Source organism: Penaeus chinensis, chromosome 35, assembly GCF_019202785.1.
Source record: "Penaeus chinensis breed Huanghai No. 1 chromosome 35, ASM1920278v2, whole genome shotgun sequence".
NCBI classification, from domain to species: domain Eukaryota; kingdom Metazoa; phylum Arthropoda; class Malacostraca; order Decapoda; family Penaeidae; genus Penaeus; species Penaeus chinensis.
In genome coordinates this window covers 33,458,859-33,477,554 of record NC_061853.1, presented here as the reverse complement: position 1 = coordinate 33,477,554, position 18,696 = coordinate 33,458,859, and the positions used below count along the sequence as shown (strand labels likewise).

The window sequence follows — 18,696 nt, the reverse complement described above, 5'->3', positions numbered from 1 at the left end:
TTCTTTTTTCGGTTTTGTTTTGTTTTGATGTATTTTATGACTTTTTATTTTCTATGGCGCTACAGAGGTTTTCTATGTGCCTGCAGCTAAGTCGTTCTATGAGCAAAACGACTTTTCGTGCTGACTGTCATGGATCGTGGGCTTTTGTGACTGCCTACCCTCCGTGGCTTATGTGACCTCCCAACCATGTGACCTACTGTCCCCCCTGCCCCTATTCCCTTTGTCCTTCCCTCCTACACCTTCATTCTACACCTGCACACACCTACACCCTCTTATTCTATAGAGGCTTTACTAACGTTGTTTCTCTCTCTGTCTACATTATTTTGTTATTTTTTTGCTATGTATCGTTTGCTGACCTTGTTGCATCCAAAGCATTTAAAGCATTGTATTTGTATCTTTGTGTTCACAAAGCACGTAGCGTGAAGCTGTTGTGTTTTTTGTTTTTTGTTTTGTTTTGTTTATGTTGGCGCAGTTGCAATAACCTCATGTTGTTCATGACTTTGTAATGCTTATGTCATCCTGGTGACCTATAGGGTGACCAATGATGACCTCTAGTGTTTAGAGTTGTGGACAAGATGAGGACAAGCTACTGCGTCATGATCTCTCTTTAACATGTTTGTTGTATGTGCCTTGCAGCAAGCAATGATCGAGAAGTACAAGCAGTGTGATGCTACAATAGTAGACATGATGGACGAAGTGAGTGAGATTGAACGGCGTTTGGCAGAACAAGAGCCAGTCAGCGAGAATGCCAATGGTCTTCGTAACCAGATCAACACTGTTAAGGTGAGGATAGAGATATCGATCACTGATGAGTTGACATAATGAAATTAATTTATGAGTAGAAGTAAGTCACAGCCCTTAAATTAAAACTATATATTGTATTATGCAGGCAATCAAAGATGAGTTGGATGAGATGTTCCGTCCTCTCGGAACCTGCCTGGATGGAGTACGCCAGGTGGTGAACCAAGGGGGGTGATGTTCTATCCCGTGAGGAGCTGGAGTCTCTGGACATGGCTGCCACCAGGCTGAAGCAGCGCTATGACAAGTGTGTCGACCAGGCCGATACCACCCACCGCCGTCTTACCACTGCTATGGAGGAGTTCTCCAAGTATGAAAAGGAGATTGCTCTCTTCCAGACATGGTTGAGGCAGGCAACTAAGACTTTGATTGAGAAAGAGCGCCTTTGCTCAGACCTCAATAAAATCAAGAACCATGAACAGGGATGCCGAGACTTCCTGGGTGATGTTATTGCCCACCAGGCTGACCTCCGCTTCATCACCATGGCCACCCAGAAGTTCTTGGATGAGTCCAGCGTGTACCTCCGCACAGTCAACAACTTCCGCACTTCACTGCCGGAGAGATACCCAGTTTTGCAAGCTGATCCCGACTCGGTGGTCCGCGATGCCGCCGATGACGTTACGGCTGAGTTTAAGGATCTGCTAGCCAGAGCCAACAAACTAGTTGATAAGGTCAGTTCAGAATACTATGAGCTAAAGGTACTGCGTAATGCTATTATTGCATTATTTATAATGATTGTTTATATACATTCAGAAGTTTCTTGTGTTGTAACTTTTATTTGTGCAATGTAAAAAAAAAATGAATAACACGTCTTTATTTATTTTGTATCAGGTTACAAGTGTCGGCAACAAACAGCGTGATTACACCGAATCCATTGAGAAGGCCATACGCTGGCTGAAGGACACCGATGTCAAGATTACCAGAATCCTTCAGGAACCTGTAGGAGCAGAGCCCAAGAGCGTCCAGGATCAGCTGGACAAGACGAAGGCCATCAACAACGACGTAGTGGCACAGTCTCGCCTCTTCGATAATTGTCGTGGAACGGCGGCGGCGCTGCTGCGTGCTCTGGAGGGGGAGCTCGATGCCAACGAGAAAGACGCGATCGAGCGCCCTCCTGAAGAACTCTACGAGAGGTACAATGAGCTGGCTGACCGCCTGGCACACCGCTGCCAGGAGCTGGACACCGCCCTTGTGCAGTGCCAGGGTGTGCAGGAGGGTCTGGACTCGCTCATGGCCTGGCTCTCGAGCATCGACTTGCAGCTAAAGTAAGTACAGACGATTATTTTCCCTGTCCGTGTTCGGTCAGACATGTTTTCTTATTTGAAATCTTAATGTGCTTTAAAGAAGTATGTTTTTTAGATATAACTAGTGATCGGTGTTATTGATTAGTCGTTAGGGTACTTTATATTTTATTTCTTATCACAAGCATTACTAGAAACAGATAAGATGTGATTGATGTAGGATAATGTAAAGTTTATCTGTTGGTTATTGTAATTGTCATACAGCATAGATTTTTAGATTATGATTAGGGGTTCAAGAAAAACTTTCGGTTATGTTGGTTTCTCGTAGATTTAATGGGTCAGCAAAATGGAAGTCACAGCCTCTATTTTATCAGTTGCCATTTCCAGCCATTGCATGTGGGGCTTTGTTCTTGAAAGAGTGTGCATTGTTGATTTCACGAGATGGTTGGAATTCGAGCGAGTGCATTCTAGAAAAGATATTTTGCGGTTAAGGGCGGTATGAGGCTGGATTGATGATTACTTTATTTATCAGGTTTCATAAATTCAAAAGAGGAAGATGATTAGCTTATTCAGAGTGTATGAGGAAAATGCATGAAGATAAATTCTTCATAAAGGCCATTTTTATGAATAATTTTACTTCATTCCTCAATTTGTTTGCAATTATTATAATTAGTAGTAGTAGTAGTGGGAATTATTATTATTATTATTACTGAAAAAGAAAACGATTATTCATAAAGCAAAAAAAAGATAAGAATAAATAATATAGCGATGGAAATGACGTTTTATATTGATTACTTGGGACCACGAGTTAGCTTTCCCCTTTTTCGTCTTACCATTGTCATTGCTGTCTTGTTGGGATTGTCTTTAATTTCATCATCATCGTTCAACATCAATCATCAGCCATCAATCATCTGGCATCCATCCATTCATCATCCACCGTCAGAATTATCATGATGTTAAGAAAACTGATAAAGGTTAGAGCATGACGAAGGTTTTGCCTAGTCGAAAATGTAATCCGTGGATAAGCGCTCTCTCTATCTCTATCTCTATCTCTATCTCTATCTCTATCTCTATCTCTATCTCTATCTCTATCTCTATCTCTATCTCTATCTCTATCTCTATCTCTATCTCTCTCTCTCTCTCTCTCTCTCTCTCTCTCTCTCTCTCTCTCTCTCTCTCTCTCTCTCTCTCTCTCTCTCTCTCTCTCTCTCTCTCTCTCTCTCTCTCTCTCCCCCCCCCTCCATTGTTACAAATGGAATCAAAACTAAACTTTAAACTTAAACTTAAAACTCTCTCCCTCCCTCCCTCCCTCCCTCCCTCCCTCTCTCCCTCCCTCCCCTCCCTCTCCCTCTCCCTCTCCCTCTCCCTCTCCCTCTCCCTCTCCCTCTCCCTCTCCCTCTCCCTCTCCCTCTCCCTCTCCTCTCCCCTCTCTCTCTCCCTTCCTCTCTCTCCTTTTCTCTTCTCTTCTTTTCTCTCTCTTTCTCTCCTCTTCTCTCTCTTTATCTGTGTGTGTGTGTGTGTGTGTGTAACTGTGTATGTGTGTGTAACTGTGTGTGTGTGTGTAACTGTGTGTGTGTGTGTAACTGTGTGTGTGTGTGTGTGTAACTGTGTGTGTGTGTGTGTGTAACTGTGTGTGTGTGTGTGTGTGTAACTGTGTGTGTGTGTGTGTGTAACTGTGTGTGTGTGTGTGTGTAACTGTGTGTGTGTGTGTGTGTGTGTAACTGTGTGTGTGTGTGTGTGTGTGTGTGTAACTGTGTGTGTGTGTGTGTGTGTGTAACTGTGTGTGTGTGTGTGTGTGTGTGTGTGTGTGTGTGTGCAACTGTGTGTGTGTGTGTGTGTGTGTGTGCAACTGTGTGTGTGTGTGTGTGTGTGTGCAACTGTGTGTGTGTGTGTGTGTGTGTGTGCAACTGTGTGTGTGTGTGTGTGTGTGTGTGTGTGTAACTGTGTGTGTGTGTGTGTGTGTAACTGTGTGTGTGTGTGTGTGTAACTGTGTGTGTGTGTGTGTGTAACTGTGTGTGTGTGTAATTGTGTGTGTGTGTGTGTGTGTAACTGTGTGTGTGTGTATCTGTGTGTGTGTGTGTGTGTCTGTGTGTGTGTGTGTGTGTAACTGTGTGTGTGTGTGTGTAACTGTGTGTGTGTGTGTGTAACTGTGTGTGTGTGTGTGTGTAACTGTGTGTGTGTGTGTGTGTGTAACTGTGTGTGTGTGTGTAACTGTGTGTGTGTGTGTAACTGTGTGTGTGTGTGTAACTGTGTGTGTGTGTGTGTGTAACTGTGTGTGTGTGTGTGTAACTGTGTGTGTGTGTGTAACTGTGTGTGTGTGTGTCTGTAACTGTGTGTGTGTGTGTAACTGTGTGTGTGTGTGTGTAACTGTGTGTGTGTGTGTGTGTAACTGTGTGTGTGTGTGTGTGTGTAACTGTGTGTGTGTGTGTGTAACTGTGTGTGTGTGTGTGTAACTGTGTGTGTGTGTGTAACTGTGTGTGTGTGTGTGTGTAACTGTGTGTGTGTGTGTGTAACTGTGTGTGTGTGTGTGTAACTGTGTGTGTGTGTGTGTAACTGTGTGTGTGTGTGTGTAACTGTGTGTGTGTGTGTAACTGTGTGTGTGTGTGTGTAACTGTGTGTGTGTGTGTGTGTAACTGTGTGTGTGTGTGTGTAACTGTGTGTGTGTGTGTGTGTGTAACTGTGTGTGTGTGTGTGTGTAACTGTGTGTGTGTGTGTGTGTGTAACTGTGTGTGTGTGTGTGTGTGTAACTGTGTGTGTGTGTGTGTAACTGTGTGTGTGTGTGTAACTGTGTGTGTGTGTAACTGTGTGTGTGTGTGTAACTGTGTGTGTGTGTGTGTAACTGTGTGTGTGTGTGTGTAACTGTGTGTGTGTGTGTGTAACTGTGTGTGTGTGTGTGTAACTGTGTGTGTGTGTGTGTAACTGTGTGTGTGTGTGTGTAACTGTGTGTGTGTGTGTGTAACTGTGTGTGTGTGTGTGTAACTGTGTGTGTGTGTGTGTAACTGTGTGTGTGTGTGTGTAACTGTGTGTGTGTGTGTGTAACTGTGTGTGTGTGTGTGTAACTGTGTGTGTGTGTGTGTAACTGTGTGTGTGTGTGTGTAACTGTGTGTGTGTGTGTGTAACTGTGTGTGTGTGTGTGTAACTGTGTGTGTGTGTGTGTAACTGTGTGTGTGTGTGTGTAACTGTGTGTGTGTGTGTGTAACTGTGTGTGTGTGTGTGTAACTGTGTGTGTGTGTGTAACTGTGTGTGTGTGTGTGTAACTGTGTGTGTGTGTGTGTAACTGTGTGTGTGTGTGTGTAACTGTGTGTGTGTGTGTGTAACTGTGTGTGTGTGTGTGTAACTGTGTGTGTGTGTGTGTGTGTGTGTGTAACTGTGTGTGTGTGTGTGTAACTGTGTGTGTGTGTGTAACTGTGTGTGTGTGTGTGTAACTGTGTGTGTGTGTGTGTACTGTGTGTGTGTGTGTGTGTGTGTGTGTAACTGTGTGTGTGTGTGTGTAACTGTGTGTGTGTGTGTGTGTGTGTGTGTGTGTGTGTGTGTGTGTGTAACTGTCTGTGAGTGAGTGAGTGAGTGTAAATGTGTTTGTATGTCGGTGTGTATTTTTTATGATCCTTAGTAGCATTAGGTAGAAGCACTCCCTGCCCCCCCCCCCCCCACCTTAAACATCTATAGTGCCTGCCCATCCACACTAATGGGATGCTAATTTTAGAGACGTCGTGGCGATGAGTAACGAGTTCTGTTTACGGTCACGGATCCATCTCACGCGACGCCCCTTAAACGAGAACGAGGGGGGTGAGGGAGCGGGGCGGGTAGGGGTTGGGAGGGGTACGGGTAGAGGTAGGGGTAGGGGTAGGGGTAGGGGTAGGGGTAGGGAAAGGGATAGGGAAAGGGAAAGGGGAGGAGAAGAATAGGACAGGTCCCCTACCATGGTAGAAATTGGAAAGCGAGAGAAGTAGTTACCGAAATATCGCCAAGCCGGTGTGCCATCGGTGTTTCCACGAGATTTTCAGTGGAAACCTTTTCATTCTTAAAAAAAAAAAAAGACATGAGTGGCGTAGAATAAAGGCCGACGAGAGGAAAGGGATAGGGAAACTTTGCATTTATGAGGAATTGCAAGGCGTGTGCAAGGTAAGGTGTTGTATGAGTGAGCCGATGGAAAGCTAAATGCCATATGGGAAATACTGGGAGGCCGACAGGAGTTTAGTTAGGGTAAAGGAATGCCCGCAGTAGATTAGATGATGGGAGGTCGTGCATGGACGCGGCTGCTGGGTGGACAGATGTCTAGATGTGTTGGAATAAGGGCACGGTTCACCAGAAGAGGTTGCTGGGCCGGGCGTGAGTGGTTTGGCTCCTCGGTGTAGGCTGTGCGCTAATGATCGCCAGATGGTTCAAAATGCGACGGGAATTAAGCATAACATCTCATGGTCAGTATGAATACGTAAAGTCACAACGTTATTTAATGATTCCTTTCGCCCGCAATTTGAATGGCGAGAACTCGGCGAAAGAGGTCGGTTGATTAGTTAGTGGGCGTTAACGACGAGCGAAGTGCACAGCGTTGGAGGCACAGCAATGCGTAAAGAGGTTATTATCCCGGCGCCCCGAGAGAGCGGGTTCGAGGCGGCGGGTTGTATCCAAGCGTCACATGTCCGGGTCTGTGGTAACTCCTGCTTGCGGGAAAGACTTGCCAGGCAGGTCTTGTTCCACTGTTTACCACTTGATAAGGCACATACGTGTGCCAGAGAGATATCATTGTCCGCGCTGATTTTGGCGTCCGGCGGATACAGATTGCTCAATCAGGGGGAGTTGCATTTGCTTGTATCGGAAGAAAAAAGCTCAGTGATGGAGAGCGGCTGACTTGCCTTGTTTGTCGAGGTCAGTTTAATTTACATACACAATGTGTACAGTATTTGGCGAAACTGGTTGAGGCATGACAGGGAGGGAAGAGGCTCTTAATGTCAAAGTCCACGGCGCTGCCAACGTCATTTCCATTTATGTAAAATGGAATTTTCAATCGAGATGCCGGTTAAGTGCAGTCCTGTTGAGTAAACCACGGGCTAGCTCTCTTACCTTCCAAAGAGCTCATTTTAAGAGAAACGTGGCGGCCGCGACGTCGGCGGAGAACAGGTACGCGTGCTGGGAGAGGAAGTGACGGCGCGACGTCGTCCTCCACGTGGGCGCCGGCGGCGGCACCCGCAGATGTCCGCCTCGCCGTGTTATGCTGCATCGACGCCTTACGGGACGGGGAACCTTGCATTGGGCGAGGTAATGGTCAGGGGCCAAGAAACAATACAAGGAGCAGGGTCGTTAATGTTTTGTCGCAATTTTTATGCGTGTTAACGTTGCCTTATGAGTGTATGTGGGCGTTGTGTGCGCGTAGGTTTGTTGCCGAGGTGCCTGGGCCGTCAAGCTAAGATCCACAATTTTCAAATTTTGCTTCCCACACGTTTTCGTTGTGTATCGGGCGTGTCAGGAGGTAGTCGTACTTGGAATAGGTAAAGTAAACACTACTAATCCTCCCGGATCAGCTTCAGATATCTTACTTATTCGACTAGAACGAAAAAATGGGAAATTTGATGCTCTGTAGGAATACGAAGGTGTGTGGGAGGTGGCCGCTTAGTACCGAGTGGAGAGAAGTGGCGGCATCTCGCAGCCATGGCACAATCCACTCTGGTCTCTCCATCACCAGCCACTCAGTGTCGCGCGAACCTGCGGTGCGAGTGGACCGCGCTGGGCTTATCTCACAGCTGCCCGCCGCCGACACACACAAACCATGCGCTTATTTTATACGTGATTTTGAAAATTTCTTTGAAGTGTTATGTCTGTGAGTGTATTGTACCTTCGTTCCATATAAGAATTAAATGATTATTTGTTGGTATTACACAAAATAAGAGATGGTTTAAAACAAATATGTTACATGGAGATAGGATATGAGAAGTGAAGGAAAAAGACGTCTGTTTTGTGATTGCAGTTGGAGATAATTGTGATTTATATTAATGTATTCTGGTACGTATTGGCCGTGGCACTTCGTTATCTCGTGTTACCAAAGCAGAGTCAACATGCTCCCGGTACATTCCTGTTGTTTATCCTAATCGTGTACCGGGTCTCAGTATAAAAGTGGCTGCGACGGGGCGATAGGCCGGCCGGTGAACGAGGAACGAGGCCGTAGCTTGAATGCGACGATAATGGGTGATGGACCCGTGAGAGGGAGGTGAGAAGTCGAGTTGGGCAGATCGAGGACGGCGTCTATTGTTTCGTCTCCACAAACAAAATGATGAACGAGCGCGACTGACAAAAACAGGCCCGGAATATCTTTGCTCGCGAAGATGTAGTGTTTGCAGTCGCTCTCGCAGGTGATTGACTACTTCGGAGGTGTGACGGTGCCAAGTTGCAGCACACGTGGGCGTCCGGCTACGGAACCGCCCACGCTGTCCTGGCACCCTGGCGCAGGTGTTGCAACTGGTCTCGCCTTGGCACCTGAGCTGTGCGTGAGTGCAAGAACACGTCGGAACTTGAATTGGTTGCAGCTAATACTGCACTTAATGACTGAAATATTTATTCCACCACGGACAGTCCATAGGAAGTACCAACACCTAAGAGTGTAAATTGGGAGACAGGAAGCAGGAGGAAAGAGAGACATGTACATCCCCCTCGACAACTCCTTCCCGAAAATACCTCCAGTAGGGGCGCGCCAGGTCAAGCGAGGTCCCCTTCCTGACACGTGCCCATTTCCGTGCCAGCCCTTCCTAGCCCACCACATGTGTTCACTGACGTATCCCGGGGCCATATGCTCAGTCAGTTGTTTCTACAACTCGTGTAATAATTACTTGATGTGTTGCATCGCAAGCATGTAGCTCGCTCTTCGACGAAGGTGATGTGACCCGACGCCGCCTTGAAAGATAATACGAGCGTGGAAATCTTGTAAACATAAACACCCAACTATGAAAACAAAGTGTAGCTGAGTCTGGCCTGTGTTGTGGCGGGCAACAGTGTGTATTCGCGGGCTACTGAAAGGAAAAGCAGTGATAATCTGTGAGCTTAAGCATACTATGTGCGAGGACACGTCTCAGACACCGCACCTGCCTGGACCCGCACTGGGAAGGGAGGGAGACTCTGGGAGAAGAGTGCTTCGTGTAGATACATTAGGGATATGAGACACTGTAATGGAGCTTAGATCCACTGGTGCTGCCGTCATTACCTTCTAGCCTGATAACGTATCGTGTGTCAAGTAGAAAGTGATACAGCCCCAGCGACAATAGAGGCATGGATGGAATTTTGGCAGGTAGGGATTGTTTGTTTGTGTGTATAAATTATTCATACTGATAGTCTTCCATGATCTGTCATTGTTGATTTAAAATTTATGGTCCAGTGAACAATTCGCAAGGTTTCAGATAGATTCGGACAATCGTTTTTGCGAGATAATCCAGTGAAGCAAACAAAGGTTTTGATTGTACAGTTCCGCCGCTGGTTGGTGTTTTATTACCGGGAAATTTAGGCCGATGAATGAACCGGACCGAGAAGACAATGGGGTTTCGTGGACGTGAATGGCCGGCGATCATGAGGCCGAGATAAAAGCAGAATGAATTAAGATTGATTGAGTGACGCCGTCCAATCGAGATAGCGGTCGACAGCTTCGAAGATTAAGTGATTGTGATCGGCAGGTGATTATGAGCTTTTACGAGAATGGCTCTTGTGAGGCCGGGGAGGCAGTTTTGTTGAGGCGTCTCGGCCCGTCGCACGCGGTGACTCGCCTTTTTGTCATTCACGTGACGCTAATGATGGAGATTTCCAAGGGTGGCGGTCTTTTTTTTTTTGACTTGTATTGTCAGTGTCACATTCAGGGGATGTTGCGACGATGCTCACCATTGTTGGCAGTTGTGGAGGGTTGGCATTGTGCTTTTTCACTTGAGGGTACGATTCGTGCAGTGCAATTAGCATAGCTGTTTGACCTTCGGAAGTGGAAGAAATGGGAATATAAGAAAAGGTACATCCTTGGCACATTTTGCACTCGTCTGCCTCCTCCTGTGCCCTCCGACGGTGGGCAGGGTCCGACCTTCTCGGTGGGCGTGGGCGTACTGGCACCCACGGTATTCTATCCCCTTGCATCCTTCACTTTCTGACACGAACAACAACAACAAAAATATCAGCAAATTATTATATTATGAAACCACGCCCTCTTGGGGAGATTGTAGCTTTTGTGTAGGGAGTTAGGATGTTCGGGCGAGTAGGCGGATAGGATTACGCTGTGTATATATTGTTAGCGTTTTGTTGTATGCTTTGTAATTAATTGTTTGTTTGTTTTTTTTTCACCAGGAACGCCAGCAAGCCTGCATCTCTGAACCGCGATCGCCTGGACGAACAGGTGCGAGAACACCGCCAGCTCCACGCAGACATCATGTCGCACCAGGTAAAGTGCCGCTCTGCTCTTGTACTTCACATTCACGCACGCACTCGCGCGATGCTCATACATTTGCCCCTCCACACACACACACACACACACACACACACACACACACACACACACACACACACACACACACACACACACACACACACACACACACACACACACACACAAAATCGTAGACGGACATCCCCCCCCCACACACACACACGCACCACCATATAATATTCGCCATAGTCGTTTGCTTTTTGCAGGCTACATGGACAGCCCTTACACACTATACGCACCACATCTGCCTCGGTAATGGTGTAGCAGAGACCAATCCCCCGATATGACCATACTTGGCCCTCTGTCGGCCAGTATTTGCATTGCATTGTATGTCTTGGGTCTGCGTTAAGGGTGACCGCCGCGGGATGATAATAGGAGATTAAGTTCATGAAAAGGCGATTATTATTGTGCATCGCTAGGTACGGGAGGATGATCCGGACGAAGGGAGAAAAAAAGACACACACGAAGCGCAAATACGACGGGTTTTTATTCGGCTTTTTTCATTCGGCTTTTTATTCGGTGTCTGAGCTGCTGTCATGGATAACCAACAGGAAAGTGCGATTCGTCACGTGGTGTCGTTTGCTGTCCATATATACGCAGAGTGACAATGTGAACTCATACGCACGCAGGGTATACGTTCGCACAAATAAGCAACGTGTTTTTTTTCTTATGTGAGCGAGGTCACGGCAGATTTTTTGCATATTAAAAAGCTAGAGATTAACAGGCTCTCTTCTTCCCCCACCTCTCTCTCTCTCTCTCTCTCTCTCTCTCTCTCTCTCTCTCTCTCTCTCTCTCTCTCTCTCTCTCTCTCTCTCTCTCTCTCTCTCTCTCTCTCTCTCTCTCTCTTCTCTCTCTCTCTCTCTCTCTCTTCTCTCTCTCTTTCTCTCTCTCTTCTCTCTCTCTCTCTCTCTCTCTCTCTCTCTCTCTTCTCTCTCTCTCTCTCTCTCTCTCTCTCTCTCTCCCTCTCTCCTCCCTCTCTCCTCCCTCTCCCCTCTCTCTCCTCTCTCTCTCTCTCTCTCTCTCTCTCTCTCTCTCTCTCTCTCTCTCTCTCTCTTCTCTCCATCTCTCTCTCTCTCTCTCTCTCTCTCTCTCTCTCTCTCTCTCTCCCTCTCCACCCCTCTCCCTATGTATTTATATATGTATATGTATATAAAAATGTACATGTACATGTATGTATTTATGTACGTATGTATGCATGCATTTGCTCATTCATCCATTCATGCATGAAAGCATAAAAGAAAGACTCCAGCTGTTCCTCCTTTTCACTCATCTCCAGCTCCGCCTCAGACACGTGATCTATTCAATGCGAAGTCTTCGATGATTTCTGAGGAGTCTTGTGATTGATCCACTTTCCTTTTGTGTGTGACATGACAAGGCCGTGTGTGTGTTCGTCGAGGGGACGTTCCATTTCGCCCGTCACGACCTCATTTGCATACCGGAAGTAGAGGTATGCGGGGTGGGCGGGAAAGGTCAGAGGTCGACGGCGGCGGCGGTAGTGGCTGCTTCCGTGCCCTTGGACGACCATGCTTATACTGCAGTGCCCATAGATAGAAGTAGGGAATTGATTAAACAAAAACAGGCATGCAAATGTAATAAACTCATGTACTTGCCAAACTGCCCGCTTTCAGTGATAAAGTCTCCCTTGCCAGGTACCGCCCGGTTTTCTTACCTGTACCCCTTAACCTCGAATATTCCCAGCGCCTGTACTTCAACCTCTGTGCCCCGGTACAAGGGCGAGTCCCTGGTACCCTTGTTTTTATTTTCCCCCTTGTCTCGATTTCGTTGACTTTCTGCCTTCGAATTCCTGTGCGTCTGATGTCGTCGAATGAGCCTGCGTTTGTTATTTATGGCCCTGGCATTTTCGATAACTTGTTTGGATTGTCAATTTTGCGGCCTTCGTAAGATGGTCTGTACTCGTTTGATAACATTTCAATTAAGATGACTCCCAGTGTAATCCGCACTCTTGAGGTATTGCAGTTTGTTATATTCTGTCATTTATTTTCGCTTAAAAAAAATCCGTAAGGTGTAAATGGCATTAGAATGTAGTTTTGATTTTGCAGTTAGCATTTTGATATTTGCACTAGATAGGTGAAAAGCGAAAGAAAGATGACGGTAATCAGATCATGAAAGGATTTTGCCAATTAGGAAACTGTGCCAATCGCTTATGGCGCACGTCCCCTTTCACCCCCCTCGCCCTCATCCTGTCCTTATCCCTCCCCAGTCCCCAGTCCCACACCCATCCCTCCTCCCATCTCCTCCCCTCACCCCTCCCCACCCCTCCCCACCCCTCCCCTCTCTCACCTCCTTCCTCCTCCCTCCCCGCTCTCCTCTCCCTCCTCCTCCCTCCCCTCTCTCCCCTCTTTCCTCTCTCCTCTCCCCTCCCCCTCCCCCTCCCCTCCCCCTCCCCACCCCTCCCCTCCCCCGTCTCCTCCCCCGCCCCTCACGCCCACCCCCGGCCGTGTTTATACAAGTGAAACGTCCCAAAAGGAGAGTCTGTCAGAAGTGGATCAACGGGGGGTAGTAATTCGGTACCTTGCTGACCTTGGGGGCTGCCGGCTCTTGCAGGTCTGACGAATCCTTTATTACAGGCAGAAGCACATCCCAGTTGATGATCCAAATCCGAGGGATCAGCACTCCCTACCTGCTTCCTTTTACCCCCTCCATTCCCTCCCGTTCTCCCTCTCCCTCTCCCCCCTTTCTCTCTCTCTCTCTCTCCCCCCCTTTTCTCTCTCTCTCTCTCTCTCTCTCTCTCTCTCTCTCTCTCTCTCTCTCTCTCTCTCTCTCTCTCTCTCTCTCTCTCTCTCTCTCTCTCTCTTTCTCTCTCTCTCTCTCTCTCTCTTCTCTCTCTCTCTCTCTCTCTCTCTCTCTCTCTCTCTCTCTCTCTCTCTCTCTCTCTCTTTCTCTCTCTCTTTCTCTCTCTCTTTCTCTCTCTCTCTCTCTCTCTCTCTCTCTCTCTCTCTCTCTCTCTCTCTCTCTCTCTCTCTCTCTTTCTCTCTTTCTCTCTCTCTCTCTCTCTCTCTCTCTCTCTCTCTCTCTCTCTCTCTCTCTTTCTCTCTTTCTCTTTCTCTCTTTCTCTCTTTCTCTCTTTCTCTCTTTCGCTCTTTCGCTCTTTCTCTCTCTCTCCCTCTCCCTCTCCCTCTCCCTTCCTCTCTCCCTCTCCCTCTCCCTCTCCCTCTCCCTCTCCCTCTCCCTCTCCCTCTCCCTGTCTCCATCCCTGTCTCCCTCCCTCCCTCCCTCCCCTCTCCCTCCCCTCTCCCTCCCCTCTCCCCCTCCTTCCCTCCTTCTTCTTTCTTCTCCCTCTCCTTCCTTCCTTCCTTCCTCCCTTCCTCCTTCCTCCTTCCTTCCTTCCTTCCTCCCTTCCTCCCTTCCTCCTTCCTCCTTCCTCCTTCCTTCCTTCTCCTTCTCCCTCTCTCCTTCCTCTTGTTAAATGCGTGCACTTTTGTTCATGCTGTCAAACTGCGTGTCTCGTCTCGTCTCGTCTTGTCTTGTCTTGGGAGTCTTGCTCCGTTTTTTTTTTTTTTTTTTTTTTTCTTATTTAACTGTTTGCTCTTAAATTAAGGTGTGTGTGGTCTTCGTTACTTGTTTCTTTTTCATCTCGATTTGGTTTTGTTATTTTGCCGGATCTTCCGTTTCATTCGTGTTTGCCTTTTCATTTTTACTTACCCGTGGCGTGTGCGAGGACCTCCCTTTGGGATGCGTGACAGCGTGCCTTACCTTTTGCCGGAGAGAGAGAACTGCAAGAGAAGACGTCGCGGCTTGTAATTTCGCCCGTGATCCCGGTGGTCGTGGGCATTAAGGGCTGTTGTTGCCCTCTAAAACTCCCAGGGAATTTCCTTCGCTTTCAAATTTTCAATATTTTATGGCGCCGCGGCGGGAGAAGACAAAAGGCGATCGCGATGCGGCCCGGAAATTATTTCAGAACCTTATTAGTTTGCGTAAAATAGGATAAAGAGGGAGGAAAACAAGGAACATCGTATGAGTTACGCGGGTGAACGCATCGAAGCGAGAAGGGCGTGCCTCTTGGTAGTGCCAATCACGGTAATGGCACCTGCCCGAAGATGCCAATCACGGTAATTGCAACCGCCATAAGTCAGCGTGTATTATAGCACCTGAGGGCGGCGGTCAACACCTGCCCGGTGAGCACGGTTATGCGCACTCGCACACGGCTGTAAGTCCATCCACCGGCACATGTAAACTTATCCTCACGCGCGGGCGGACCCCTCCCACTCCTTGCCCCGCCCCGTCCCGCCCCTCCCCGGACTGCACCTTCCCAAGATTGTACCTTACCTGCGCCAAGGAACACTAAAGAGGCCGCATTTCCAAGTACTTATGGAACATGTGTGTTTATTCAAATCATATTCGAATTCAGGCAGACAAGAAACTGGCGTCACACACACAAGCGTACATACGTATACACAATTTTACTATGGGGGGAAAGTATGCATGTTGAATATTAATTCTATATAAGTTTATGTCTTGTGAATATATATATTTAATCATACATTTAACTTTCGAAAAGTCGTATAATCTGTGCATTCTAGCCTTGGTTAACCCTCGATTCCTCCTCCTCCCGCAGGCGTCGGTGGTGCAGATCAACGACTCCGCGGAGGCGCTGCTCTCCTCCGCCTCCAACGCCCGTGTGGCCAAGAAGATCGAGACCAAACTGAGGGAACTCAACACCAAGTGAGTACAATATTTTCCCTTTACTTTGCATGAAAGTGAGAGCAGTGGAAAATGTTTCCAGAAGGCTCACAGGTGCTCGGCAACAGGTGTTCTTTTTATTTTCATTTCGCTATCATGAGCAGCTGGTCGTGTGGAAGGTATGGAGATCATGGTTATTTTTAGATACCCTTTCTGACACGTATGAAGACACGTCGGCCTGAGTTGACGGAGGTCCACGCAGCCGCTGCTGTTGACAGAGTGACAGGGGCGCGGATGAGGGATATTGAGTACCACCCCGTTGCACGCGGAGAAAATGTTGCAGCAGTAGACCCGGACCTGGGGTTAAGGTGGTGCGTGGGTTTGTGAGGAGGGGGGGAGGGGGCCTAGCCGTCAGACGTCTATCAAAAGCGGGCTCGTTAGTAAGGAAATGATTAGGATGTGTATCAGTTTTAATTGGGTCGAGATTGGGGACTAGATACGTTAAGTTTGTGATGTATTAGGTTTTCATGAGGCGGCGGTGGAGGCGACATGATGGCCGGTCGCGGTGTCAAGGTAAAGTTGCAGGCCGACGCTCGCCTCCGAGATAGTGTTATCGGCGCCGTGTCCGCTGTAGGGCTTTCCAAAGGGTATTATCCTGTAAGCGAGCCTGGCTTGACTTAGCGGGATTATAGTTTTTTTCACTTTTTCTTTTTCCCTCATCTTGTGGAACTATTACCTGTCAACTTCTCTCTCATGGTATTGGCGCTTTGATGAGGAGGGAAGACACGTTATAGCTGTTTTTACAAGAGCTCCTTCAAACTTGCTAGGCTTGTGAATGAGCTGTTCGGGCTGACAGGTTGAGGGCACGATAGGTACCGGGTCGGGGGTAGGGGGTCAGGGGGAGAGGACGGAACAGCTGGCTCGAACATCAGTTTGTGAAATAATACGGGATGTCGGTCACACCAGGGATGTGGGTTGGGTTGCTGCTGCTTTTTCCGATGTGGGCGGCGATGGGCGCTGATGCCGAGAGACAGGACGTGGGCGCGACTGTTGGGTGGGTGAGAAGATGGCATGCATGTAGCGGTGCATGTATGTACAGGCTAAGGCTGGAGCAGGGGACAAGTTTTTTTTTTTCTTCTTCTCTCTCTGTCTTTACTGGTTCTGCTTATATGGAAATGCTACCTCCAGGTCCCTCATACTTTACTCTAGTTTATTGTTGTCTTGCCTGCGCTCCATCTGTCTTCGCGTCCTCCCGCCTCCACGCCGCCAGGACAGGTGGAAATGCCGCGCCTTGTTTTCAAGTTCTTTTTATACACTATTCTATCGTTTTTTTTACGGATCTTTGAGATGATAAGGCTAGACCTTGCGAGAAAGAAAGCCCTGATAAAGTGAGCGAGTCTTTTTTCCCTCCCGTTTTATTTATTGTACTCGTTTTATAGTGAAGATCAGACAAGGATTTTCGGTACTAAAATACCAGATAAAGGCGAAATAAGTGACGAATTTTCTACGGTGGCCGTCATCCCGTGAATATGCCTCGTCACAGGGAAAGGTCACTGTCGTGCCATCATTTCTGCGTCTTATGATTTACGGGAGATACTCGCTGCGGGTGGCATCCACATGCGTAGCGGAGAGAAGCGTGGGAGGTGGATGAGGGTGGAGGATGGCCGTCCAGGTGGTCTTGAGACAAAGGATGCTCGGAAGCGAGTATTTTCGATTTCTTTTGTAAACGTCAGTCGTTTAAGGGGATGAGACTTCTTTATCTAGAAAGATTTATTGGGAGTGTAAAGATTTTATTGGGTGGTTAACATGAAGGAAGGAAGGTTGGGAGACAGACACTGTTCGTTGCACCTACATGACGAACAACAAGTGGCACAGACGCCTCCATATGGAATGCTTTGGTTCCAGGGGTACGTAAGGAACCCGCTGAACTTACAAGAGTGAGCGTTATACCCTAAAAACCAGTTCTGTAGCGGAGCCATAAAACCCCTGGACGGTCACCGCCCCTCGCCCATTCTTCGCCTCTTTCTCTTTCCTCTTGATCTGCCTCTTCCATGCAGTGTCTGAGCGCCGCCGAGGCATCAGCACGAGGGCCGCGACGATGAGGTGGAAAATGACAGCGTGGGGAAGTTGACAGGGCGGGGAAGCTGCTGCGCCTCGCGGCCTCTCGTGGTAAGGTCTCCGCGGGGCGTCAAGGAGGGATTGGGAGAGGGGGTGGGGGTAGAGAGGAGGAGGGAGGCACAGGCGGGGTTGAAGGTAGAGGCAGGGTGTGGAAGGAGTAGCGGCGAGGAATAAAAGTGAATGTGCCTCAAGCTTGAAAGTTGTGCAAGTGCCGGGGTTCAGTTAGCGAGGTGGTTCGATGACGAAAGTTTGAATGACACACCGCATTTTTCATTTCATTTCACATGCATGGATAATAATTTTTTTAGATGAAGAATTCGTTGTGACAGGACTTTCTACGATGTCCATAAGGTGGCGTATATAGAGGGCTGGTTAGATGCTGGTTAGATGGAGTGGCATTTCGTATCTTGCAACAGGCGGAGGTTGTGTGGAGGATAGAAGTGAGTATTTAGGATGACATTTATCTGAGGTTGGTGAGTGTTTCCCCAGGAATGTTGACATGAAGGATCCTGGCCCACTCGCCTCTTCTCGCCCACCTTCCCACCCACCTACCCACCTGCCACTTTACGGTGTAGGTTTGGGCATCCTCTCGTACTGATCAAATTCTAAGTTAGGTTTAGGACAGAAATCTCTTCTACTTATATATGTAGTATATATATCTTTGCCCCAACAGGGTAAATATATATCAGATATCAATTGTTATGAAAAACGAAAAGCAAAGCAAAACGTGTATATCCTGTTATCAGGAATAGCATGAACGTGTTGTAATGAATCAGACCGGAGATCTCCGCGTGATCCTTTCTGACCACAAAATACTTTCCTCTTTTGATTCTGTGTGGGCGGGGTCCCGGGCTGGCGCTAGGTAGGTTGGCAGGAAGACGGCTGTGGATGAGTTTGAGGGCGGGGCTGGAAGCGAACTGGGAAGGACCTGGTCACCTGATAAACGCTTTGCGTAGGACGCTTCGTGGGTGGGGGAGAGAGGGGGTGACGGTGGGGGGGATGGGGGGGACAGGGGGGACAGGGAAGAGATACGTTAGTGCCTCTTGGGTGTGTGAGTGTGGGCGGGCGGGAGTACAGGCGTGGGGGACAGAGGGCGAAAGGAGGGGGGGGGGTAGGAGGGGAAGGGTTACTAGGTGATATCGTCGATGGCGGGTGGGTGCAGCCGACACGCAGAGAAAGACCTGGGCTATTTTCCGCCATGGCGTAGGTCGGTGGGAGGAGGATTCTGGATCCTGCTGAGTTGGGTCGCCCCCGCCTCGTCGCGACCTGGAAGTGGGCGTGGGGGCGGCCGAGGGGATGGGTGCAGTGGGCGAGTGGGTGAAGATGACGCCAGATTGAGGCTTTAAAATTGTTACTAGAAGAGAGTTAAAGCTGTGATAATAAGAAAAAAACAAAAGCAGTTTAGACCTTCCACAGGAGTCGGGGTGTTAACGCGTGCCGCCGCCTCGTTTGCAG

The 18,696-nt window shown here is 48.2% G+C and overlaps 1 protein-coding gene across 1 annotated transcript in view; it reads left to right on the top strand.

Annotated features, from left to right (window-relative positions):
- LOC125044494 (microtubule-actin cross-linking factor 1-like) overlaps positions 1-18,696 on the top strand; it is a 206,894-nt gene that overhangs the window by 146,751 nt on the left and 41,447 nt on the right. Inside the window, 6 exon segments of the mRNA XM_047641184.1 lie at positions 637-783; positions 890-967; positions 969-1,469; positions 1,630-2,063; positions 10,344-10,437; positions 15,059-15,165. Of these exon segments, the coding sequence (XP_047497140.1) occupies positions 637-783; positions 890-967; positions 969-1,469; positions 1,630-2,063; positions 10,344-10,437; positions 15,059-15,165 (1,361 nt within the window).